The following is a 27,755-nucleotide window of genomic DNA, read 5'->3' as shown; positions in this document are numbered from 1 at the left end:
CAGGTTCGATTATTGTCTGTGCGGAGTCTACAAGTTCTCATCGTGTCTGCACGGATTTCCTCTGGATACTCCAGTTTCACCCATTGTCCGAAAGATGTGCTGGTTAGGTGCATTAGCCACGCTAAATTTTCCCTCAGTGTACCCAGGTTGGTGCCGGAGTCTGGCGACTAGGGAATTTTCATAGTGACTTCACTGCAGTGTTAATGTAAGCCTACTTGTGACACTAATAAATAAACTTTACATGTTGAAGGAGAGCTGTACCAAAAGTGGCTTCCGTCATTTAACAATACAAATTATTAATACTGTGTCTCTTATAGCATTAATGTTTCCTTACCAAGATCAAGCTCTCTCAATAAAAAAATAACAGGCGCCCCATTGTGATTAAATGAAGTAATAGCAAGTTGAGTGTCGGCAAAGCAAACCATTCATTATAGATATGCTTATAATTCTAACCTAGTTAATCCATGCTCTACTAAGTATCCGTTCACTTTCTGATGAAAGTTTAAATAAACAGGGGGAGGCGATGGTCTAATAGTGTTATCACTAGACTATTAATCCAGAAAGTCAGTTAATGTTCTGGGGACCCAGGTTCAAATCCTGCCTCGGGTAGAATTTGAATTCAATTAAAAGAATATTGGAATCAAGAATCTACTGATGACCATGGAATTGTTGGAAAAATCCTTTAGGAAAGGAAATCTGCCATTCTTTCCTTGTCTGGTCTACATGTGGCTCCAGGGCCACAGCAATGTGGCTGACCCTCAAAACTGCCCTTGGGTAATTAGGGATGGGCAATAAGTGCTGGTGACACGGACCAGTGATGCCCATGTCCCATGAATGAATCAAAAAAAACATACGGGCTAGGGAAGATTGTATATTGTAAATCTGGGTGAATGTATTTACTAGATATGGTCAAAATCCATATATATTTACCTGTATTTCCCACATTATTTGTACCTGAATCTGTCCTTCCAAGGTTTGAAAAACGTTCCAATATTTGGTGGGAGGGAGGAGGCTGAGAACACTCCTGCAGTCTTCAGGATTGCAAAAAAAACAAACAACTTGAAACCAAACTCCTCAACGCCACTGCTTGGTTTATTTAGTCTTTTCTTCCTTGATGGCGTTCCACACAACAAGACTTCCCTTTCTCCTGCTGTAACTCAGGAATTCAAATCATTAAAAGTGGGAGAGCAAGATAAGAGAAAAAAAATGTGCACGTGATCCTTGATTTTATCAATCAGAATAAATATACAGAAGAATAAAAGCAAAGGACTAACGTCAAATCATTGGTTTGAGTACATTGGGATGCAACGTCCAACTTGGAGAACGTCAAGGTCCTGGAGAGAGTGCTCCACTACAGAGGAGAAGGCCCAAGGGGCTGAATGGACTAATTCTGCTCCTATTCCCTACATACAGATGTTGAGACGGTTCAGTTATGAAGAGAGACGAAGGAACCAAAAGTGCTGAGAATCTTCCTCAGGTCTGGCAGCATCTGTGGAGAGAGAAACTGGAGTTAACATTTCAGATCTGTGACCTTTCATCACTCTGACCTTTTATTATAAAGGTCATCAGTTTTAATCATTAAAACTCTTTCTCTCTCCACAGATGCTGCGGAGGCCGACCTGCTGAGTTGTTTACAGCATTTTCTATTCTTATTTCAGACTTCTAGCATCTACAATATCTGCTTCTGGGTTAGAGAACCCAAAAGTCTTTCGACAGAGGAACCGAAAAGATCGGATAAGAGTTGTTCAGAGTAATGAGATGGTTTGGATAAGATGGATGGGTGAGAATTGTTACAAATGACCAGTCAGTAATTAGAGGGAATGCATTTAAGATAGTCATCAAAATATGGGAGGTGGGGGGCGGCAGGTGGGGGGTGGGGGGCAGAAAGCATTGAGAGAATGTTTTGTACTGAGATTTATTGAGACGTGGGTTGCCCCATCAGAGGCAATGGAGGAAACAAAACTCATAATAATTTTCAGGGAGGAAGTACACTTCACATATACATCAATGGCTGTTAAAGCACTTTGGGGTGTGCTGGGAGTGTGGCTAATGCTACATAAATGCTATTTTAAAATAGTTTATAAAAGATTGCGCAATAGAGCAGGAAAGAGCAACACCAGCATAATGGACTGAATGTCTTCCTTAGAGGTGATTTGTGTTCACAAAGAAAACACATCTTAAAACCAGAAAATGCTGGAAAATCTCAGCAAGTCTGACAGCATCTGCAGAGAGAGAATAGAGCTCTGATGAAAGGTCAGCCTGACTGCAAACACTGGCTCTATTCTCTCTCCGCAGGTGCTGTCAAACTGCTGAGCTTTTCCTGCATTTTCTGTTCTTGCTTCAGATTCCAGCATCCACAGCGTTTTGTTTTTGTCTTAGCGTATGACACGTTTAAAGTCTTTTTTTCTATATAGATGATTAGCACTGCTGCCTCACAGCACCAGGGACACGGGTTCAATTCCTGGCTTGGGTCACTGTCTGTGTGGAGTCTGCACATTCTCCCCATGTCTGCGTGGGTTTCCTCCAGGTGCTCCGGTTTCCTCCGAAAGACGTGCTGGTCAGAAGCACTGGCTATGCTGAATTCTCCCTCAGTGTACCCGAACAGGCGCCGGAATGTGGCAACTAGGGGATTTTCACAGTAACTTCATTGTAGTAATACTTGTGACACTGGGTTAAAGTCCAACGGGTTTATTTGGAATCACGAGCTTTCAGAGTGTAGCTCATCTCTGCTGTCAAGTGGTGGAAATGGATTTGTAATTCACCTTCAGCCCAGCTCAGTCCCAGTCTCCCCAGCAACGCCCCAGATAGGTGAGGTGCGCTGGGCTGCCTGGTGTCTGCACAGACAGTGCCTCTCTGTGTTATCCGGGAGGGGCGGTGCGATTGGTTATTGTGAGAGAGGGAGGGAGGGGACAGCTTTCGTAACACTGGTTTTTTTTTGTGCGTTTGGGTGGGTGGCAATGGGAAGAAAAGGAGTGGGACTGCCGGCGTGAGAACACAGTTCGCTGAAGTGCGGAGAACTGACTTGAGCCGCTGATTGTATCTGTGCAGCCGAACAGGAGGCAAAAGAATCTGCGTCCCGACACCGAGAGGGAACCGCGACAGTCCTTGCTTTGTTGTAACAGTGCCCTTTCTGCACCTTGTTCTAAACATGGGCTGTGGGGCTAATGCAATCATCACTTTGGGATTTGCCATCCTTTATGTCCATTGTGGACGAGCCGCAGGTAATCTGATCAATTACTTTTAGTTAGATTGCTGAGATCTCTCTGTACCAAGCGACACTTTAATTATTCCACCATCTGACACAGTTTCAAACACTTTAAATCAAAGCACAACAGAAACGATTTGTGGCAGTATAATTCTGGTATGATTTATACCTGCAACAACTTTCCACTGTTAATAACTAGATGGTGTCTGGCTAATTGGTATCGTGGTCACGTTGCCTCTTGGTTGAGTGTGAAAGAGTGGAGAGAGTGGTTGACACTGTCAGCTCCGTTTCTGTCTCACACCTAATGCATGAAAATATCACCGTGTTCGCTGATCATCATGTGGCCAAACAGATTGTTCGTAAATCATTCCAGAACGCCTATGGTCAGGGACTAAGCTTCCCTGGCCAGCCTTGTTTGATTGTTGAATTGCGCTCCTTAAACTTATAGAGGCTCCTGACCTGTGCCAGGAAGAAGCAGCCATGGGAACAGATACAAGAACCAACTTCGTCTGCCTCGCTAGCCGAGGGAAAGTCCTAAATCTCAGTAACTTATTGTTAGAAAACGGCACAGTCAGTGATAAATGGCATTACTTAATGTCTGATGTTACTCTAGGTTATAGATTTGTAATTCCTTTTAAAGTTTATTTATTACTGTTACAAGTAGCCTTACACTGTTACAAGTAGCCTTACACTCCAATGAAGTTACTGTAAAAATGCACACATTACACATTGATTACACATCCTTTCTTTGGGTTTATTGTCGCCCAGTTGTGTTACAGAATAGTAATACTATCTGACAACTTGATGTATATATTTCATGTTAAAGTTACCTTTAGCAGTGTGAATCTACAAGATCGAACCTTTGGGGTTCGTCATCAAGCTGATTTTATCCGAAAATTCTCCAGTATCTCTGATTTTTTTTAAATTAATGTACACCAATATTGTAAAGTTAAACAATTACTCCAATATGAGCTGTTAAGAGACGATTGTGAAAGGTGTTCTTGTTGGTTGGAAAATTAAGACTTGTTTTTAAAAAAAATCTTTTCAGGAACTTCACTGCAACCTGCCACTGATTTACAGTGGATATCATTCAATTTCCGCACTACACTACAATGGAAAACAACCTCAAGAGACTCAGCCTACACTGTGAGAATCCGTGGGTGAGTGAACCATTGGTATATTCTCTGCAGGATAGGGCGCAGCCAGGTCCGGGCAGCAGAGTGCAATTAAAGATAGCCAAAGGTTTGGGTGTGATAGGCAAACAATCATCTCAGCCTTTCGGCTAAGATCAAAACCAAGGTCAGGGGCAAAGGCTTTTCTCGTAAGCTTGGGTCCTGTTTAGGTTTAAATATTAGTGTCACAAGTAGGCACAGTGGTTAGCAGCACTGCCTCACAGTGCGACAGACTCGGGTTCAATTCCGGCCTCAGGTGACTGACTGTGTGGGGTTTGCATGTTCTCTCCATGTCTGTGTAGCTTTCCTTCTGGTTCTTCAGTTTCCTCCCACAGTCGAAAGATTAGGTTAGGTGTGTTGGCCATGCTAAATTGCTCCTTAGTGTCAAAGGGGCTAGTAGGGTAAATACGTGGGGTTATGGTGGGATTGTTGTCAGTGCAGGCTTGATGAGTTAAATGGCCTCTTTCTGTACTGTAGGAATTCTATGAAAAGCCATCAGGCTCACAACCGAGTCATGTTAAGCAGATTTCTAAATCTTAAGGATTACAGGTGATGTCTTCTGTTTGATTCAGGCACCTGAAAGTCTTTACTCCAATAGATTTCTCCATGAATTGTTACTGACTTTTATATTAGTCTCAGATCTCAAACTAGATGGACTGACTCTGTATTTTGTTTGCGATGACTGATGCGCTTTAATACATCTGCTGGTTCCAAGTCTTCCATAATATTACTAACCACCATATCGTTTAAAGGATCTATCAAGTTGCTTTCCCATTTCATCTACTTCTCAAACAACTAAAATATTTTTTCAGCTCACACTTGTTCTTGTTACTAATTAATCTCCATATTATTCTCTTACCACCTCTATTTGTATGAGTTTATTTATTATTAGTGTCACAAGTCAGCTTAAATTAGCACTGCAATGAAGTTACTGTGAAAATCCCCCAGTCGCCACACTCCAGCACTTGTTCAGGTACACTGAGGGCCTAGGCACCTAACCAGCATACCTTTCAGACTATGGGAGGAAACCAGAGCACCCGGAGGAAACCCAGGCAGACACAGACTTGGTGACCCAAGCCAGAAATTGTCCTGGCAATGTGAGGCAGCAGTACTAACCACTGTGACACCATGCCGCCATAGTCTCTCTTGTGGGAGCCATTGGATTCAATTTGAATTGTTTTTTGGGGCAAGCAAAGAGGTGGATTAAGGGTTTGCCTCGTCCACTCTGTGCATTGGCTTTGTAACTTTAAGAATGGAGTAAAAAATTTTTCCAAAAATCTTGCTGGTAAACTCACCGAGACTGAATGTCAGCAATTGTGGCAGGAGAATTGTTTCAAACAGGGAAATGTAAATCGGTGCGTTATAACGAGTGTCTCTCCCCTCACCCCCCACAAGATTTTTGCATTGTTTCCACACATTGGCAATCAGTACAGTCCTAGGGCTCACATAAACCTCGAGTAAGCTCACTGAATGTGGTGGCTTAATGGTGAGAACAAAAAACTAATACCTGAAATGGGTTTCAGGGTAGTCAAGCACATTCCACTGACCTGGTTTAGCTGGGGTTTCAACTTTTGTTGCTTAGCAATCAATGAAGTCCTTCATAAAACTTTCAAACCGTCCTGATGCAGATAACCTCTATCTATAATAAGCTATTGCATTCATAAGTTGATAAAAAAGAACAGGAGGAGGTCATCTGGTTCTTCGAACCTACTCCAGTTAATGACAACAGGATGTTGTGACGCAGGAGTGACTGAAGTTGAAGTTTGTGCGCAATTCATAATCTTACTTCATGGAACTGGACTTGCCGTTTAAAAAAAAGCCCGATTAAAGTGGTCAATGTCCTCCAGTGACCACACAAGCGCCATTAACCATGGAAATTAGGAAGTTGTTGTCCATATTTCCTAACTCTCCAGGAAGCTTTGTTGCACCAGTTATGTCACTGAGAGATCTGGTGTTGAAACACATGGAACAGATTGAAGTAGCAGTGCCTAAGTGAGAGACACCCACGAAACTTACGAGAAAAAAGTTGGAGCTTATACATTCCAGCGTGAGTTAAGCTTTTTAATCGCACAATGAATCTTAAGTATTGCCGAACGGCCTTGCTGATGCCGAGTGTTGATTCTCATTCAGATTTAATTTATTAGTCGAGAATTCTAAAAATTAAAGTAATTATTTTACTTGTTCTTGGGCATCACTGGCATGGCCAGTAAATCGGTTGGACTAAAACCTGGTGTTGTCAGACTTCTTACTCTTTTTTTCTATCTCTCTCTCTGCTTTCCAACTTTCTTTCCCACTCTTTATTTCACTTCCTGTACCTGACTTGATGTTGAGTTCCATATCATAACCTGGTTCATACATTGCGCAGCTCACAAATGACTCTTCAGCCTGATGGACAGCTTAAGGAGATACAAAGCTGTTTACCCTGATCAGATTGGTCCCAGATGCTCCATAGAAGGTACGGCACCCTTTGGTTGAGGGGAACATCTTGTGCTTAAGCTGGACATGTTGAGCACCAAAACTGTTCAGAAAGGAACAATAGAATTCCTGCAGTGCAGAAGAAGGCCATTCAGCCCATCATGTCTGCACCGGCCGTCCAAAAGAGCATCCTGCCCCCATCCCCCTAACCCCATGTGTTTACCATAACTGATCCATCTAATCTGCACATTTTTGGACTGTGGGAGAAAACCGGAGTACCCAGAGGAAACCCATGGAGACACAGGGAGAATGTACGAATTCCACACAGACAGTGACCCAAGGCTGGAATCAAACCTGGTTCCTTGGTGCTGTGAGGCAGCAGTGCTAACCACTGTGCCACCATGCCACCTAGGCCTAATTTAATGAAAAATGTAGTTGCTTCAACAGCACTAAAGCTGCATATCATTCCTATCACATACAGCTAACTGGAGATCAATGCTTACATTCTAGATCATTGCTTTGTCCTGTTGATCTGCTTCCCTTCGCAAAACACTAGAATGACCAATGCGCTAAATGATTTGAGATTAATTTGCAGTTGCACTGAATCATGTGGAGATGCTGAACTCATCCAGCCACTCTATAGCTTCACTAATCTGCCTTCAGCATTTCCTTATATGGTACTTCCTTCTGACTGTGCCATGGGCAAGAGGCCACAATGTTCTAAATGACTGCTGGTACACTATAACGAGATGGAGCCGGACTCGTAACCACAAGTCCTGGACCCAGCTTTTATTAGATCTGAACTGTGGAAAATATGAGCTTTTTGCCTCATGCTGGTTCCCTATCATCATGGGCTGGAGATGGTGCTGGCCTGAGGCTCAGCATCAATAGAGGAATGCATACAGTGCGTATGGAATTGGAGAAGCTGCAGTGAGCAGTTATTGAAAAGAATAGGAATCCGCAGCACCCACCCTTTTAAAAAGTGAGGTGGCGATGAGCAATGGCTGAAAGACAAAGTTAAAAAGGGAGATCAAAGACCAGAGTGAGAAACGGCTGAACCTGAGGAATTAAAGCTGGATGTTTAGTTTACCAGCTATATTCAGATAAGTAAAGACCTAACAAAGTTAAATAGACTGAATAAATGAAACCAGGAAAAATACACAAAGTGGGTGGCACCTTGGATAGGATTGCTGCCTCACAGCACCAGGAACCCGGGTTCGATTCCCAGCTCAGGTCACTGTCTGTGCAGAGTTTGGACATTCTCCCCGTGTCTGCATGGGTTTCACCCAAGTGCTCCAGTTTCCTCCACGGTCCAAAGATGTGCAGATTAGGTGGATTGGCCATGCTAAATTTCCCATTAGTGTCAGAGGGATTAGCAGTATAAATATTTGGGGTTACGGGGATAGGGCCTGGCTGGGACTGTGGTCAGGGCAGACTTGATGGGCTGAATGGTCTCATTCTGCACTGCGGTGACTCTGAATAAAAGGGAGTAAATTTGAGTTAAATAAGTGTCAGCTGTGCATAAATAATTAGGGTAATTAATTTCAATTCAAACGAATCCACCAGTTAATTAACACCAGACCTCAAGTGCTTCTCAAAATAGATAACTACTAATTAACAAATAAAGATTAAATATGACAGCGCAGACAGTGTGTCAGGATTGCCACGCGTGGGCGTGTATCTCACTTCTGCAGGAAATGTCTCTGCCTTGACTCACTCCTGCTCAGCGGCTCCGAGTTGGTGACATGTTGGAGGCAACCGCCAGAGGAAGCATCGGATTGGGAAGGAGAGAGTGTGACTGTCAGAAGGGAAGGGGAAACAGAGAGGAGGAAGCCCTGCAGATACTGGGGCTTCTCAAATCTACTTGCTAACTGTGAGGCTAAGGGTGGAGACTGCGGGGAGAATAGCCAGAACGTCAATATGGGCAGTGTAGAGCAGGAAAATGTCCATGGAGAGAAGCAGAAAAGCAGAGTTGTAGCCATGGGGAATTCAATCCCCATGTAAAACAGGCAAGGTAGAATCCTCTACAGTTGCGAATGAGAGTCCAGGTGAATGCGATGCCAACTGGTGCAATGTTCCTCAAATCCCTATGGTACAGAAGGAGGCCATTCAGCCCATCAAGTCTGCTCCAACCTCCAATGGAGCATCCTACCCAGACCCTATCCCCGTAACCTCATATATTTACCCCACCAATCCCTCTAACCTACACATCTTGGGACACTAAGGGGCAATTTAGCATGGCCAATGTGTCTAAACTGCACATCTTTAGACTGTGGGAGGAAACTGGACGAAATCCACACAGACTCAAGGAGGATGTGCAAACTCCACACACTCACCCAAGGCTGAATTGAACCCACGTCCCTGGCACTGTGAGGCAGAAGCAATAACCTCACTGCGAAGTTAAAGGATATCTCTGATCAACTAGAGAGGAATTTGGAAAGAGAGCGAACGGCCATGGTGCAGGTGGGGCTGATGACATCAGGAGAAAAGAACTAAAGGAATATCAGAAATTTGGAACTGAATATTATTTTAAAAGGCTGTATGTGCTGCCAGCCTGAACCAAACTGACAGGATTGGAAGTTCAATTATAATTGCATTAGATGATATTAATTATGAGGAGAGATTGGAGAGGTTGGGATTGTTCTCCTTGGAGAGAAGAAGGATGAGAGGAGATTTGATAGAGATGTTCAAAATCATGAAGGGGCTGGACAGAGTAGAAAGTGAGAAACTGTTCCCGCTCGTAAAGGGATCGAGAAGGAGAGGATACAGATTTAAAGTGATTTGCAAAAGAAGCAAATGAGATGTGAAGAAAAACCTTTTCATACAACAAATGGTTGGGGTCTGGAATGCACTGCCTGGAAGTGTGGGGGTTGGGTAGGTTCAGTCGAGGGGGAATTAGATGATTACTTGAATAGAAACAGTGTGTGGGGCACGGGGAAAAGGCAGGGGAATGGCACTAAGTCACAATGCTCATTTGGAGAGTTGGTGCAGACACAATGTGGGCTCTAATTCTGTGATTTAATTGAAAAATGGGAGCAGGAAAGCAGATGAAGCTTAATTTGAATTTTACCCTAGCTCCCTAATAGCATTGAGACACGATGGCATAGAGTTCCAGTACCTCCTGCAGGAAAGCATTTCTTTTGAGTGCACAATTATGTCAAATATGATTGGAAAGAAATGGGAAATGATGAATTAAAAGCCTGTGCATGAATTACAGGTTTGTTTTTCTTTGAAGAAAACTAATCTTCAAAGCCTGTTTCAAAATGATTTCAGGAAGTATATCAATAAACCACCCTGAAACTAAACCCATATATCTTGTGTACTTTATCCATCTTTTGTACTTATGAGGGCAATGCTTCTGATCTGCTAAGTTCACCAACAAATGCTGAATGTATTACATTCCTTGTGGTTATTTTCATGGAATTGCTTAGTTCAGATGGGTTGCTGCCTGTGCAACAGGATGACTGGAATGTTAAATGTCAGGACATGAACTTTGTCTATCAGATAAGTTATGGTATTGAGCAACTGCCAAGTACAGAAGTGAATCAAAATGGTTTTTCTGTAATTGATATGAGCATTGTGAAGCTAACAGTTTGAGCTGGGGCTGAGCAGCAATCAATAGGTTTGCATGTTAATGTACCTTTTAAATAAAGTTTTGAAAATAAATAGGTGAATGTACTACTGCAGGCAGTAAAGAAGACAAATGGTATGTTGGCCTTCATAGTGAGAGGAGTTGAGTATAGGCCTAGGTATGTTTTACTGCAATTGTATAGAGCGTTGGTGAGGCCATGTCTGGAGTATTGTGTGCAGCTTTGATGACCTTGTCTGAGGAAGGATGTCCTTGCTACAGGGGGAGTGCAACAAAGGTCTACCAGGCTGAATCCTGGGATGGCAAGTCTGACATGTGAGGAGAGACTAAGTCGGTTAGAATTATATTCACTGGAGTTTATAGTGAGAGAGGATCTCATGGAAACTTATAAAATCCTAACAGGGTCAGACAGGGTAGATTCAGAAAGAATGTTCCCGATGGTGGGGGAGTCTAGAACTAGGGGTCATAGTTTGAGGATAAGGGGTAAACCTTTTAGAACTGAGGTGAGGAGAAATTTCTTCACCCAGAGGGTGTTAAATGTGTGGAATTCACTGCCACAGGAAGTGGTTCACACTAAAACACTGTCTGATTTTAAGAAGAAATTGGATATAGCTCTGGGGGCTAAAGGGATTAAGGGGTATGGGGGGAGGGGAGATCAGAATATTGAATACGATGATCAGCCGTGATCAAGATGAATGGCGGAACAGGCTCGACGGACTGAATGGCCTACTCCTGCCTCCAGCTTCTATGTTTCTACTGTGGTTCCAACTGTTGCTGCAATAGTAGGTTAAGCAAGAACGGCAACTAAATTAAAAACAAAAGCTGGAGATCAGAAATTAAAACAAGATGCTGAAAATAGCCAGCAGAACCCCTCAGCGTTTGTGGAGAGAGAAACTTAAGTTTAATGTTTCGAGTCAAATGTGACTTCTGCTAGAACGGTTTTTTAAAAAGCTTCTTAATACTCATATCTTTGTTTCCACACGCTTATCATTCAGTGCAGTTACAGCAATGTTGACTGTCATGTAAACCTGTGGAAATAAACTCCACATCAAAAGTGATAGTTCACCTTCAGCATTCCAATTCCTCTAGTACTGAACCCCACCCTAGGTGTGGGTTCCGCAGCAGCAAGGCAGGGTGAGTGAGCTGTACAAAACACCAGGGACCTGGGCGGGACTGGAAGATCCCACCGGCAAGCCTCCCCGTTACTGAAAAACATGTCATGGAACAGGACTGGAAAATTCCACCAATGTTTTTATTGTCTTTACGATATTTTAGCACAGGATTACCAGCTTTCTAAATGTTCAAGTAACAGCAAAGAAAGATTTTCTCCGTACTGTGTAACAAAAACTCAGGCCTTCCTTCTTTGACAGAAAAATGGAAATCTCGGCTTAGTATGTTATTGAGTGGAGATCTCGGCCTAGTAGGCTGGTCAGTGGAAATCTCGGCCTAGTAAGCTGGTCAGTGGAAATCTCGGCCTAGTATGCTCTCAGTGTTAATCTTTGTCTACATGCTGTTCAGTGGAAATCATGGCCTAGTGTGCTAATCAGTGGAAATCTCGGCCTAGCGTGCTGTTCAGTGGAAATCTTGGCTTAGTATACTGTTAACAGAAATACAATGATACATAGACAACTATTCGATCATCATTAGGTCGGACCGCAGATAGCAGCAATGACGAGACACTGCAGCTAAGTGGGTTGGATGGGCTAGTTGGGAGTGTTCTCCTTGGCTGAGATGGTTATGGCTCTGACAAAGGGTCATGCAAACTCCAAACACTGGCTCCATTCTCTCTCCACAGCTGCTGTCAGACCTGCTGAGACTTTTCCAGCATTTTCTCTCTTTGTTTTGGATTGCATTGTCTGCAGTAATTTGTTTTTAGCCTAGCGGTTTGTTAAGAGCTGTAAAGGTCTTAATAAAATAGATGAGAAATAGGAAGACATTTCACACTGCAATGGAGTTACTGTAAAAGTCTCCTACACCCTGGTGCCTGTTCGGGTACACTGAGGGAGAATTTAGCATGGTCCTAACCAGCACATCTTTCAGACTCTGGGAGGAAACCTGACCTCCTGGAGGAAACCCACCCAGTCACAGGGAGAATGTGCAAACTCCACAGAGGCAGCGACCCAAGCCTGGAATCAAACCTGTGTCCCTGGTACAGTGAGGTGGCATTGCTAATCACCGTGCCACCGTGCCAGAGGATATAGATTTGAGATAACTGGTAAAAGAAAATCAGAAGAGAATATTTCAATTCAGTGTTATTAAAATCTCTAATGCACCGTCAGCAGAGTTGCCGAAGCAAATTCAATAGTGACTTCTAAAAGCGGATTGGGCTTCCGCTTACAAAGAAAACATTTGTCTGATCTGATAAAGAATAGGGGCTTGGGGCTGATCCGGTAGTTCTTTCAGACAGCTGGCCGGGACCCGATGGGCTGAATGACCTCCTGTACTCGGAGTCTAAAAATTGACAGTAGAAATAGGGTTAAGTCAATTCCTGCCTCGGTGTTCTCACTGCACATGATAGCACTGGAGAGAGAAGTTGGAAAGTTTGGTCAAGTGTCTCGCAGCAACATAGTTAATCTTGAGGACTGACACATGGCAAAGTTTCAATACAGGTGCATGGATAAAATTAAATTCTGGCAAGAGTTGCAGAATAACTAGATTTTCTATGCATAACATTGTAGCCTTGGGCAGAATTTCACGCCGACGGCTGCGGGAATGTTTTAAAAAGTAGAACAATTTCATTCCCTGCTTCTAATTTCAGCTTCTGGCTGAGCACAGAGACGTGAATGGTAAAAATCTTTGAGACTCGAGAGTTTAAAACAAAACCTCTCTGATCTGAGCCGAACTTGATGGCAAAATGAAAGCCGTATTTTCAGAAGGTCTCAGCGGGGGATCCTGGTGAGTGAGGTTCATTGGCACAGTGCTATCTGTTGAGTCAGCTCCGGGGGGCACATCAACTCTTCACTAGTCCAGCTCAGCCAAGCTGATGAAGTTGGAATGTTTACATTCTACTCTTCCTTTCCTGTTGAGACACAGTGGCATCGGGTTCCATAGTAAGCTGTGTGGTACCTCCTCCTAGTTCATAGTAAACTGGGGAAACGTATTGGCAGTTTAACTGACTGAATTAAGACTTGTCCCAGCCCCATCCTACAATCTCACTCGGGCGTACGTTGTTAAGCAGAAGCAAAATAACGCGAGTGCCGCTCAGGAATCAAAACAGAAACGCAGCAGGTCTGTCTGCATCGTTGGAGAGCGAGAAGCAGTGCTTCGAGTCAACATGACTCTTCTTCAGCTTTAAAGAGAGGAGGAAATGTGAAAAATGATATACTGTCTAAGATGGGGGGGGTGGGGCTGGAGCCAAGGAGAAAGTCAGTGATATGTGGGAGTTAGGAGAGATTGCAACACGTTTTAAAGGGCAAAAGGCAGAGGGAATATTAATGGCAGCTTAAAGGACAATAGAAGGTGCAGATAGTGGTATAAAGGTAAGATAACTGAATGTTATTCAGAGAATCCTACAGTACAGGAGGCGGCCATTCAGCCCATCGATTCTGCACCAACCAGAATTTCACCCAGCCATATCTCCACAACCCCATGCATTTACCCTAACTAGTCCCCCTGACACGAAGGGGCAATTTAGCATGGCCAATCCACCTAACCCGCACATCTTTGAACTGTGGGAGGAAACCGAAGCACCTGAGGGAAACTGACGCGGACACGGGGAGAATATGCAAACTCCACACAGTCAGTGACCCAAGCCGGGAATCAAACCCGGGTCCCTGGTGCTGTGAGGCAGCAGTGTTAACCGCTGTGCCCCCCTGCCATCTATTAGGAGGGTAAAGGTCAGTGCTTAAGTGAAAACAAAACTTGAGCAAAAGACACAGGGTGGGGTGGGTGGGTTGCTTTGGGGCACAATGTTTTGAATAAAAGTGGTCAAGATGGAGGAGAAAGGTCACAGTCAATGTTCAGTGTCGAGGGCTGCAATGTTCTGAACCGGAAGATGCAGTGCTGATCCTCCAGTCTGCGTTGGGCTTCACCGGGGCAGTTGCAATAAGCCAAGGACTCTGAGAGCAAGGTGCTGCGTTAAAATGGCAGAGAGATTGGAGTTATGCTTGCAGACTGAGTGAAGATGTTCCGCAAAGCGATCACCCAGCCCGCACGTTCCTGAGCTTTGCCTGCAGGATATTGGCCAGGCATAGTTACTCTGTCAATTCCATTCGGAGGTGTGAATTTTATCTGGTGGTGCCACGGAAGCCTTTTCTCGTGGGACTTGGCACTGCCAAGCGCTCCTGCTACAGCCAGGACAGGCACCTACAGCTTCTGTTGGAAATCCCCAAAGGAGCTTTATCCGACTCTTGCACAATGCACTGGCTGTTGCGACATCAGAATGTCTGATTTGGACTCTACAGGTCCAGACAAAAAATAGACAGAAGAATGGAGTTGAGACCGCATCAAGATCAGCCATGGTCTTATTAAATAGTGGAGAAAGCTTGAAGGACTGAATGGCCTATGCCTGCCCCCCTGTTGCAGTGTCCTTTTATAAGATGAGTCATGATGTCGTGTCAAGGCTCATAGAATCATGGAATCCCTACAGTGCAGAAGGAGGCCATTCTGCCCATCGAGCCTGCACTGACTTTTAGCCAAGAATACCCCATAACCCCACACATTTCCTCTGCTAATTGAGAACTCTTGGGACCTTTGGGCGGGGGGGGGGGTGAATTTAGCATGGCCAATCGATCTAACCCGCAATCTTTGGACTGTGGGACGAAACCGGAGCATCCAGAGGAAACCCACGCATACACGGAAAAAACATGGCTAACACCGTTGCATCAGGGACATCACAGTGTCAGGGACCTGGGTTTGATTCCCGGCTTGGGTCACTGTGTGGAATTTGCACATTCTCCCCATGTCTATGTGGGTTTCGTCCAGGTCCTCTGGTTTCCTCCCACAGTCCAAAGATGTGCGGGTTGGGTGGATTGTCCATACTAATTTGCCCCTTAGTGTCGGGATGGGGAGGGGGTGTCTAGCAGAATAAATACATGGGATTGTGGGGATAGGGCCTGGGTGGGAATGTGGTTTGTGCAGATTCGATGGGATGAATGGCCTCCTTCTGCACTGTAGGATTCCATGATTTTATGAGCGTTCAAGCTCCACAAAAACAGGCTGGAATTGAACGTAGGTCCCTGGTGCTGTGAGGCAGCAGTGTGCTCAGCAGTGTGCCACTGTGCCAAACAAATACGGGAAAATCCATCACCTCCACCCTTGTGCCTGGCAGCTCAACATTTCTGGGCTCTGAAGGAGGAGGCTGGGGTTGGAATCTGATATCATGTCCTGACTCATTAATTACCCCTATCGGGAACACTGATGGCGTGTGTTCAGGAAGCTGCCAGGTAACCCCGGGCGTTCTGGAAAGAGCAGACAGCCAAAACTCTGTTATAAAAAAAAGGTCTATTGCTCAATCTCCCTCTACTTCACTGAAGAAGAATGACGGAGCCACCATCCCTGTTTTTATAACTGTGTTTCCATTTACCTGATTTGCAAAGTGTCATTATTGAGAGGACAGTTGAACGGGGTTCGTACTAAATCTGGAAATAAAGTCTGCTGCCCACTGACAGTCAGTTTGGTCCTGTGATCATGAGTGATTTGAACTTGCCTCGTGGTATTATTTGCTAGACTATCAATCCAGAAACTCAGCTAATGTTCCGGGGATCCGGCTTTGAATCCCATCACGGCAGATGGTGGAATTTGAATTCAATAAAAACTACCTGGAATTAAGAATCGACTGATGACCATGAAACTGTTATCAATTGTCGGAAAAACCCATCTGCTTCGCTAATGTCCTTTAGGGAAGGAAATCTGCCATCCTTACCTGGTCTGGCCTACATGTGACTCCAGAGCCACAGCAATGACTCTCAACCTCCCTCAAAAAAGGCCGAGCAAGCCACTAAGTTTCAAGGGCGGCACAGTGGTTAGCACTGCTGTCTCAACAGCTCCAGGGTCCTGTGTTCGATTCCCGGCTTGGGTCACTGTCTGTGTGAAGTTTGCACATTCTCCTCGTGTCTGCGTGGGTTTCCTCCGGATGCTCTGGTCTCCTCCCTCAGTCCAAACATGTGTGGGTTAGGTGAATTGGCCAAGCTAAATTGCCTCTTAGTGTCCTGGGATGTGTAGATTAGAAGGATTAGTGGGAGAAATGTGTGTGGTTAGGGGGATAGGGCCTGGGGGTGGGATTGTGAAGGGTGCAGAATCGATGGGCCGAATGCACTGCAGGGATTCTATGCTTCTATGCAACTAGGGGTGGGCAGTGAGTGCTGGCCTAGCCAGCGGTGCCCATGTCCCACAAATGAGTAAAAAAAGAAGCTTAGTAAATGAGATGCTTTCTCAGCTTCACTATTAATAATAACACATATTCTTTTTTAAATTTAAACACAGTATTCAAACTGACTGGAAGACAAAACCTGAATGTACCGTCATCAAAGGTACAAGCTGTGACCTGACCAGCCTGATGCAGAATGCAACGGAGAAGTATATAGCTGAGGTGCTTACCTACAGCGCCAAATTCCAGGAGGAAGATGATGAACCCCCTGTTGCTCAGTCTGCTCCATTCCAGCTGTTAAGTCAAAGTGAGTGTCGCCAACATGGATCTCAGATCTTGTTTCCTGAAGTTTACAGCCACAGCTGTTATACCTTGTGTTTGCACAGCGCTTTGGTAAGATGGTGAAATGTTCCATGGCGCTCGGCGGGAGTGTTTCCTGGTGAAACCTGACAGCCACGTGAAGAGAAATGAGGAGGGCGGCGGATCGAGAGTTTGGCCGGGGAAGCTTTTAAGGAGAGGCCGTGATGGGGTCGTGAGCTGATGATGTTTGAGGAGGGAATTGCAGAGGGTCGGGGAAGGTCTGACCACCAGTGATGGGGCAATTAAAATCAGAGGCACAAAAGGAGGTTGTCCTGGGGAGGCCATGGGGGAATTTGAAGCTGGTATCACATTTTTTAAAATCAAGACATTGGCTGGCAATCAGTGCAGGAGTTCCTCAAGGTTGTGTCCTAGGCCCAGCCATCTTCAGTTGCTCCATCAATGAACCTCCTTCCATCATAAGGTCAGAAGTGAGGATGTTTGCTGATGTTTGCACAATGCTCAGCATTTACAACTCCACAGATACTGAAGCAATCCGTATCTAAATGTAGCAAGACCTGAACAATACGCAGCCTTAGGCTGGCAAGTGGCAAGTAACATTTACACTGTATAAGTGCCAGAAAATGACCGTCTCCAAAAGGAGAGGACTAACTATCACCTCATCACATTCACCGGCGTTACCATTATGAGTCTCCCATTATCAACACCTTGGGAGTTACCATTGACCACAAGCCGAACTGAACGAGCCATACAAATACTGTGACCCCAAGAGCAGGTCAAAGGCTAGGAATCCTGCAGCAAGTAAATCACCTCCTGACTCCCCAAAGCCTGACCCCCGTCTATAAGGCACAAGTCAGGGGTGTGGTACAATACTCTCCGCTTGCCTGGATGAACACTTAAGAAGTTTAACACCACCCAGGACAAGGCAGTCCTCTTGATTGCTACCCTTTTACAAACATTAAACCCCTCCACCAATGATGAACAGTGGCAGCCCTGTATTCCATCTACAAGATGCACTGCAGGAGATTACCAAATTTCCTTCAGCAGCACCTTCCAAACTATGACTCCACCACCTAAAAGGAGAAGAACAGCAGATACCTGGGAACAGCACCACCTGAGGGCTCCCCTCCAAGTCACCCACCATTCCGACTTGGAAATATATCACTGTCACTGGGTCAAAATCCTGGAACTCCCTCCCGACACCTACCTGTACCTCAAGGTAGTTCAAGAAGACACCTCACCAGCACCTTCTGTAGGGCAACTAGGGATGGGCAATAATCGCTGGCCTAGTCATTGATACCCACACCCAATAAATAAATATTAAAGAAATCTCTAAATCAGTGAGCACGGGGGAGATGGATAATTGGGATATGATGTGCGATTGAATGTGGATAATAGAGCTTTAGATGAACTGATGGAGGGTGAAAGGGGGATAGCAGCCAGGAGGGAATAGTCTTACTGTTAACTTTGACCTGTCATCCCTCCTTTCTGCCCTCATCACAAAAAATAATTTTTCAGGAAATGCCCCGCATTGGGCACTGACTGTGAACAGAATATTCATGATGAACTGGAAGTGGCTATTTTCATAGTGGCATGGAATCCTACAGTGCAGAAGGAGGCCATTCAGCCCATCGAGCCTGCAATCCCACCCAGGCCCTTTCCGCATAACCCTATGTATTTACCCTAGCTAGTTCCCCTGACACTAAGTGGCAATTTAGCATGGCCAGTCCACCTGACCCGCACATCTTTGAACTGGGAGGAAACCGGAGCACCTGGAGGAAATTCACGCAGACACGGGGAGAACGTGCAAACTCCACACAGACAGTGACCCGGGCCGGGAATCAAACCCAGGTCCCTGGCACTGTGAGGCAGCAGTACTAACCACTATGCCACCGTGCCGCTCTCTTCACAAAGGGCAACAGACTTTTTCATTTGCTGCTGTTCTCTGACCTACCCACTGGGGGTCAAGTTAGACTGTCAAAGGACATATTATCCAAAAAACAATACGGTGGAATGCACCAGGAGTCAGAGAAAATGGCGCCCAAGGCGAGTGAACAAAACATTCAAAAAGGTCTCTATGTTCTATTTGCTCGTCCCGAATTTGCAGTTGTAAAGATAGTGGAACAATCTGTGCGCTCCGTCATGACTTTGTGCAATTACTGTCACTCTAAAAGCACAGTTAAATCCGGAAATTTCTGTCAGTGGTGCCCTGCTGCAGCCTTTGCAGATAGAGGCCCAGATTGGTCTCACCAAGTCAGGTGATTTCCCAGTTTGGCCAAACCTGCACTTTAAAACATGGCCACTGGCAGGTGAGATTTTCAGTCAAGGAGTGCGGGCTAAGGCAGGGGTTAAGATGGATGACCCTAATGCGTGCAGAGGCTGCTGGGTACAGAGGCGGGCTCGATGCAAGGCCTTCCTCCTCACCTTTGCACTTTCAATAAATAAAGAGTTATAATCAAAAAAAAAACCATCCAGCCATCGCCCGCGCGGTGGCACAGTGGTTAGCACTACTGCCTCATAGCGCCAGGGATCCAGGTTCAATTCCCAGTGTGGATCACTGTCTGTGTGGAGTCCTCCTCATGTTGGTGTGGGTTTCTCCCAGATACTGCTGTTTCCTCCAAAGATGTGCTGGTTAGGTGTTATGGACGTGCTAAATTGTCCTTTAGGGCCAGGAGGACTAGAAGGGTAAATACGTGGGATCGAGCCTGATTGGGATTTTTGCCGGTGCAGGCTCAATGAGCCAAATGGCCTCCTGCACTGTAAGGATTCTAACTGCTGAAGAACATCACTATCTCTGAAAGGTAGAGCATCATTCCTGCCCTTAAAATAGTAAATACTTTAAAAAAAAAACCAACATTGCTTTTAGTGTATTTATCATAGTAGAGCCACTACCTTAAACCTCCTATGTATGTCATAACCTTTATTTTGCTTTTTGTAAACTAATTCTGAATTGAATCAGAAGCCGTGCTTCGTAGTTCTTGCTTTGCTTTCTGTGAGAATTCTTTAACCTGATTGGTTGCTCAGCTGGCTTGATGACGTCACAGTTACTGGACTCAACTGATTTGCCAGAGCTGGCACCAGATTCAAACTCCCGCCAGCCTGTTTCCGCGCTGTGTTGCTCTATAACGCTACGGCAACGTTAACAGAATTTGGATCCGTTCATGGAAGGGAAAGGATTGGAGGGATATGGGCCAAACGCAGGCAATTGGGACCAGCTGAGAGGTCAGCATGGACCAGTTGGGCCGAAGGACCTATTTCCATGCTCTATGACAGGCAAAATTGCGCAGCAGCCTATTAAACCAGGGTGGCAGCTTCCTTTCGTGGTTAGCCGTGAGTGCCAACTCTAATTCAGAGTTTGTGTTCTTTTCCAAAGATACCACGTTCTATCATTCTGCAGCGTAAAGGAATACACTTGGTAGGAATGATGTGCTTGAGTTTAACGCGGGGATATTTTAATCATTTTCTAGCTGACATTGGAGAAGTCAACTTCCATCTTATCCAAAACAGCAGCCGTGAACTACAAATTCAGATAGAAGACCCAATTACCGGCATCAGATTTTCAAATAACACTCCAAAGACACTACGTGATATCTACGGATCAAACCTTCAGTACAAAGTGAACTACTGGAAAGATGGCACAAGCGGCCAGGTACCTACGATCATTCAGCTGAGTTTGTGTTTACCGTTTGGAATCATCAAATTGCCACAGTGCAGAAGAGGCCATTCAGCCCATCTCTGACAGAGTAACATACACAGGCCCTCTCCCTCACCCTATCCCTGTAACCCACCCCCCCCCCACATTTCCCATGGTTCATCCATTTAACCGACACACCCTGGGACACGGAGGTCACCCCACCTGCCACGGGAATCGGAGCGAGCGAGGGGCGGAACATGGAAAAGTGCATCGACGTCGGGTGGGGATTTTACAGTTTTGGGACGGGTGAGGCTGTAAAATTCTGCTGCAACTCTCTCTGACAAGAGTATCTTACCCAGCCCTCCCCCCCCACACCCCCCCCGTAACCCCACACATTTCCCTTGGTTAATACATCCAACCCACACATCTCTGGACACTAGGGCGCAGTTCAGCGTGGCCAGTCCACCTAACCTGCACATCTTTGGAGTGTGGGAGGAAACCGGGGGACCCGGAGGAAACCCACTCAGACACAGGGAGAGAACGTGCAAACTCCACACAGACACCCAGTTGAACCCAGGTGCCGTGAAACAGAAGTGTGACCACTGTGCCACCCTAAAATTCTCAGGGGTGGGTGGGGGGATGCGGGAAACAACGTACCGCTGACAGAAAAAACATTATTTCAAAATTTCTCCCCTTGCAGAGATCGGAATATACGAAGAATCAGAATCTACTAATTAAGGTGGACGAGGGAGTCAATTACTGCTTCTCTGTTCAAATCAAGATTTTATCACCATACAGATTTGGTTCAAAGAGTCAACACAAATGCACAAATGTTGAAAATACAGGTATGCCCTTTTATTTTACATCTGAAACTATCTTTAATGTCCTGGTTTCTAAGGGATGCTCACCCTTCAAGTTAGTCCATTAGACGTTGGAGCAGAAGTCGGCCATTCGGCCCATTGAGTCTGCTTTTGATTTTGAATTGATTTGATTTACTATTGTCACATGTATTAGTATACAGCGAAAAGTATTGTTTGTTGTGCGCTCTGCAGACAAAGCATACCGTTCACAGAGAAGGTGCAGAATGTAGTGTTACAGTTATAGCTAGGGTGTAGAGAAAGATCAGCTCAATGTGAGGTAGGTCCATTCAAAAGCCTGATGTCTCCCACCGTTCTGTGAGATAATTGAGCTCATAAAGTACGGCCATCAATCTGTGGGGAAGCTATTAGTAATCGTTTTCTGTCCAGGGAACTTGTTTTAAGAAAATAAATCTAAGTAAGGATTGTTCCAAGGAACCTCTGGTACCTGGTAACATCCGTTCTCTTTGCTCATGCGCATTCCTTTTAAGAGGTAGAACAAAGAGCAGTACAGCCCAGGAACAGGCCCTTCGGCCCGCCAAGCCAGTGCTGATCATGATGCCCTAACTAAACAAACAAAAACCTTCCGCTCTTACTTGGACCGTAACCTTCCATTCCCTCCCTATTCATGTACCCATCCAGATGCCTCGAAGGTGCCTGCTTCCGCCACCTCCTCTGGCAGCACGTTCCAGGCACCCACCAAACTCTGCGTTTCAAAACTTCCTCCCATTTACACCTCCCTTAAACTTTCCCCCTGTCACGTTGAACCTACGCCCCCTTCCGCTCTGGGGAAAAGCCTCTGACTGTCCACCCTGTCTATGCCTCTCAGAGACCTCGATCAGGACTCCCCTCAATCTCTGTCTTTCCAGTGAAAACAATCCTACTTTATTCAACCTTTCCTCATAGTCAACTCCCTTGTGATCCTGGTGAACCTTCTTCACACTCTCTCTAAAACTTCCCCATCCTTCTGGTAGTGTGGTAGGCCTAAATGCGGCCTAACCAAGGTTTTATATAGCTGCATTGCACTCAATGCCTCGGCTGATGAAAGCAAGCATGCCATATGTCTTCTTAATCACATTAGCCATCTGTGTTGCCACTTTTAGATGTTGATACAAGGGGAGAAAACCTTAATGGAAAGGGTGCAAAAGAGGTTTGCCAGTACAGCGCCTAGCTTGAGTCACTTCAGTTAAGCAGAAAGCTTGGATAATCTGGTTCCCTCACTTATAGAGTCAAAACTCTGGAACTCCCTCCCTAACAGCGCTTTGGGTGAACCTACACCACATAGTGGTTCAAGCAGGTGGCTCACCACCACCTAATCAAAGGCAATTAGGAATGGGCAATAAATACTGGGGTTTTGTAGGACGCTGGGTAGCATCCCTGTCTCTGAATCACAAGCTCCGGGTTCAAGACCCACCCCAGGATTTGATGGCCAAGGAAGATACATTCATAACAAGGTCAAATAGGCTGAGTGTGTCAACCTGTAATTCCTTCCAAACAGGCCAATGTGAAAGTGAGAGTGGGAAAGACCCCTGGTCAGCCATGCTCCATGTGGAGTGGTGTCCATCAAGCTATAAGCCTCCGGTGATAGGCTAACGGCCTATGGAATAACTCGCCACAGAAACGGACAAAAGTCTATCTTAGTTCACCACAAGGTGCAGCCAGAGAATTGGAAGAAATGCTGGCCTAGCCACAGGAAAGAATAAAAATAAACTGGGGGGGGGACACGATTTTCCCAAACAGAAGCTAAGCACCCAGGGAAACAGGGGATTTTCCCACCTGTTTTTTGGGCATACTTAGTTGGTTGAATTTCCAGCACTCTGTGATTCACACCAGTAAATCCCGTCTTGGGTCACTGTCTGTGTGGAGTTTGCACATTCTCCCCATGTCTGTGTGGGTTTTCTCCAGGTGCTGCGGTTTCCTCCCACATTGTGAAAGACGTGCTGGTTAGGTGCATTGACCTGAACAGACGCCGGAGTGTGGCAAGTAGGGGAATTTCACAGTAACTGTTAATGTAATGTGACACTAATGTAATGTAATGTAATGTGACACTAATAAGTAAACTTTAAACTTAAATAATTTCATACTTTTTTCTTTCAGAGTATGGACTCGGCTTCTATGCTTTGATAATAATTGGGACTCTGGCCGTGATCAGTATTATCATTGGGGTGACGGTGTGTTTGTGCAGACGCAAGGTTACTCACAGCAGTGCTGAGGCGAATCCGCTGAAGGTGGTTTCTGTGTAGTTTTGGGAAGGGGATGTGTTTCGGGCCATCGGCCCCTGCCCCAACTGCTGGTTTGGGTTTGTGAAAAGCCTCTTCGCTGACAATAGGAAGTGAACGATCCCTTGTGCCCCAACACCTCACGGTCGTGACTGGTCGCTCACCAGTGAAAAGGAAGGTTTGTTTCTGTGAAACAGTTGGACTTGCCCACATATCAAGAAAGTGAGGAACTTTGTTTTAAATCTCTGAGCACTAATTGCAAAAACTTCTCATCGATTGATAAGGCACTTTCATATTTTGTTTCATGCTATCGGTTTCTGAGGATCATTCTAAAATGCTGTGAAAGCATGAAGCTTATAAATGTACGCTATTTATTTAGTGACTAAGTCTTAACTATTCTTCTTTTCACTGTGCACCTTAAGGGATCTTTTGTATATTGGGTGTTTATTTTCTTGATTGTTTATTAAAGGGGAAATATCTATCTTTTTTAATTATATTTTTAAACTATTTTAATGAAAGTAAACTGACAATATTTTAACAAATGATGGTGGTTGGGAACAAATAAAATGTTATGGTTTTTTTAAAGTTGCGTATTCCATTATTATTTCTATGTGAAGTTGGCAATAATTTTTTCTCCAACTCTTTGAACCAAATGTTATGTCCTGCCAGAGATTGGGGTATTGCTGTTAATACCATGTATTATCAATGACTGCAAGATCATGGAGTCATAGAATTTTATCTTGCAAAAAGAAGCCCTTCGGCCCATTGTGTTTGTGCTGACCATCAAGCACCCACCCATTCCAATCCCATTTTCCACCACTTGGTCCATAGCCTTTTGACTCTATGATAAGTGAGGGAACCAGTTTATCCAAGCTTTCTGCTTGACTAAAGTGACTCAACCCCGGCGCTGTACTACGGTGTTTCAATTGCACATCTAAATGCTCTTAAATGTTGTGAGGGTTCCCGCTTCCACCACCCTTTCAGGCAGCGAGTTCCAGATTTTCACCACCCTCTGGATGAAAAAGATTTTCCATAAGTCTCCTTTAGATCTCTTGCCCATTACCTTAAACCTACGTCCCCTGGTTATAGGCCCCTCAAGGGGAAAAGTTTCTTCCTATCTATGTGCTTTATAATTTTGTACCTCAATCGAGCCCCCCCCACCTCCGAATCTGCAGTGATAACAGCCCCAACCTAACCAGCCTGTCTTCACTGCTGAAATGCTTCAGCCCAGACAATATCCCGATGAATCTCCTCCGCACCCCCTTCCGTGCAGTCACATCCTGCCGATAGTGTGGCGACCGAAACTGCACATTACCCCAGCTGTGGCCTAATGAGCATTTTGTACAGCTCCATCATAACCTCCCTGTTCTTATATTGTATGCCTCAGCAAATAAAGGCAAGTATCCCCGTTTTATCCACCTTATCTACTTGTCCTGCTGCCTTCAGGGATCTTTGGATCTAAGTTCCGTCTGGACCTTGTACTTCCTAAACATCCTACTGTTCACTATGTGTTCCCTTGCCCCATTAGTCCCAAAATGCATCACCTCACACTTTTCAGGGCTAAATTCCATTTTCCACCCATCTGATCAGCCTATCTATATTGCCCTGTAACCTAAGGTTTTCCTCCTTCAGTGGTCCCCAGAATCTCAGATGGCAGTCTCCAGGGAATTCGATATCAAGAAACGATTGGAGGCACTGGATATTGCAAAGGCAATGGGCCCTGGTAACAGTCCGACAATAGTACTGAAGACCTGTGCTTCAGGACTTGATACTTCCCTAGTCAAGCTCTTCCAGTACAGTTACAACACTAGTATCTACCCAACAATGTGCCCAGCTATGCCCTGTACACAAAAAGCAGGGCAAATCCAACTCAACCAATTACCGCATAATCAGTCTATCTAGATCATCAGTAAAGTGATGAAAGGAGTCATCGACAGCGCTATTAAGCAGCACTTGCTCAGCAATAACCAGCTCAGTGACGCCCAGTTTGGGTTTCGCCAGGGTCACTGACCTCATTACAGCCTTGGTTCAAACATGCAAGGAAGAGCTGAATGGCAGAGGTGAGGTGAGAGTGACAGCCCTTGATATCAAGGCTGCATTCAACAGACTGTGGCATCAAGGAGTCCCAGCAAAACTGGAATCAATAGGTATCGGGGCAAACTCTCCGCTGGCTGGAGTCATAGCTGGTTCATTGGAAGATGGTTGTGCTGTGGAGGGTCAGTCATCTCAGCTCCAGGATGTCTCTGCAGTAATCTCTCGGGGTAGTATTCTCGGCCCAACATTTTCAGCTGCTTCATCAATGACCTTCCCTCCATCATAAGGTCAGAAGTGGGGATGTTCGCCGATGATTGCACAACGTTCAGCACCATTCACAATGCCTCAGATACTAAAGTAGTCCATGTTCAAATGCAACACGATCTGGACAATATCCAGGCTTGGGCTGACAAGTGGCAAGAAGCACTCGTGCCACACAAATGCCAGACAATGACCGTCACCAATAAGAGACACTCTAACCACCGCCCCTTGACAGTCAGTGCTGTTACCATCACTGAATTCCCCCACCGTCCTTGAGGTTACCATTGACCAAAAACTCAATAAATACAGTGGCTACAAGAGCAGGTCAGAGGTAGGAATACAGCAGCGAGGAACTCAACTCCTGACTCCCCAGAGCCGAAACATCATCTACAAGGCACAAGTCAGGAGTGTGATGGAATACTCCCCGTTTGCCTGGATGGGTACAGCTCCAACAACACTCAAGGAGCTTGACATCATCCAGGACAAAGCAGCCCACTTGATTGGTACCCCTTCCACGTTCAATCCCTCCACCATCGATGCTCAGTAGCAGCAGTGTGTACTATCTACAAAATGCACTGCAGCAATTCACCAAAGACCCTTAGCCAGCACCTTCCAAACCCACAATCACTTCCATCTAGAAGGACAAGGGCAGCAGATACATATGAACGCCATCACCTGCAAGTTCCCCCCCAAGCTACTCACCATCCTGACTTGGAAATATATTGCCATTCCTTCGCAGTGTCTGGGTCAAAATCCTGGAATTTCCTCCCAACTGCTTTGTGGGTCAATCCACAGCACGTGGACTGCAGTGATTCAAGGAGGCAGCTCACCCTCACCTTCTCAAGGGTGCTCAACTAGGGTTGGGCAATAATTGCTGGCCAGCCAGCAACGCCCATGTTCCACGAATAAATTTTTAAAATTACCATACGTCATCTGTGAATTTACTGATCATGCCTCCCACATTATCATCTAGATCATTAATGTTTTTTTTCTCCTTTCCCTGTGCTGCCAGTTTTCTCTTCAATCTCTTCCTATCGAAGCTGTTTCCTGTATTTACTCTTGCACTCCGTAAAAACAGCAGAACACTTTTAAAATAGGAGCTCTCAACTGTACGCCCATTTGGAAAAGTTTGCAGAGGAGAGCTACAGGAATTATTCCCAAATGAAAGCTTTGTTTATTTGTCCTATTTGCTTTACAGCAACACAGTCTGAAAGGTAACCGGTTAGATGTGTCCATAAAATTATTAAAAGGGAGACATGTAAGCAGCACGGTGGCACAATGATTAGCACTGCTGCCTCACAGCACCAGGGACTCAGGTTTGATTGCTGGCTTGGATCGCTGTCTGTGCGGAGTCTGCACAGTCTCCCCATGTCTGCATGGGTTTCCTCGGGCTGCTCCAGTTTCTTTCCACAGTCTGACAGATGTGCTGGATGTCCAGATGCATTGGCTGTGCTAAATTCTCCCTCAGTGTACCCGATTCCAGAGTGTGGCAACTAGGGGATTTTCACAGTAACTTCATTGCAGTGTTAATTTAAGCCTACTTGTGACACTAATTAATGAACTTTAAGCTTTAAAACAGTAGTTTAAACTGTGCAAGATTAGAAGTAGATTGAGTGTGAAGAGATTCTTCCTGTCCCAGAGAGCAGTGAGTCTCTAGAATGTAGAAGGCGTATGGTGTACTGGCCTTCATTAATCAAGGGATTGAGTTTGGGAGCCGGGAGGTAATGCTGCAACTTTATAAGAC

General features: G+C 45.2%; 1 protein-coding gene and 1 long non-coding RNA gene across 2 annotated transcripts; one reads left to right on the top strand and one right to left on the bottom strand.

Moving 5' to 3' along the window:
- Positions 1–1,209: 1,209 nt before the first annotated feature.
- On the bottom strand, positions 1,210–2,766 carry LOC145347627 (uncharacterized). Its single transcript, XR_013887835.1, has 2 exons — positions 2,442–2,766; positions 1,210–1,489 (listed from the first exon to the last, which is right to left on the bottom strand). It is a non-coding gene; the product is annotated as an uncharacterized LOC145347627 (long non-coding RNA).
- A 200-nt stretch (positions 2,767–2,966) lies between these two features.
- On the top strand, positions 2,967–24,301 carry f3a (coagulation factor III, tissue factor a). The gene is made up of 6 exons (XM_080195265.1): positions 2,967–3,221; positions 4,254–4,365; positions 16,805–16,995; positions 20,474–20,655; positions 21,341–21,485; positions 23,595–24,301. Exons 1-6 carry the CDS (start codon positions 3,149–3,151, stop codon positions 23,738–23,740), a joined length of 849 nt encoding a protein of 282 aa, XP_080051391.1. The 5' UTR covers positions 2,967–3,148; the 3' UTR covers positions 23,741–24,301.
- The last annotated feature ends 3,454 nt before the right edge of the window (positions 24,302–27,755 follow it).

This window comes from Carcharhinus amblyrhynchos, chromosome 9, assembly GCF_965287045.1.
Source record: "Carcharhinus amblyrhynchos chromosome 9, sCarAmb.v2.hapA, whole genome shotgun sequence".
NCBI lineage: Eukaryota > Metazoa > Chordata > Chondrichthyes > Carcharhiniformes > Carcharhinidae > Carcharhinus > Carcharhinus amblyrhynchos.
This window is presented reverse-complemented; position numbering and strand designations above follow the sequence as displayed.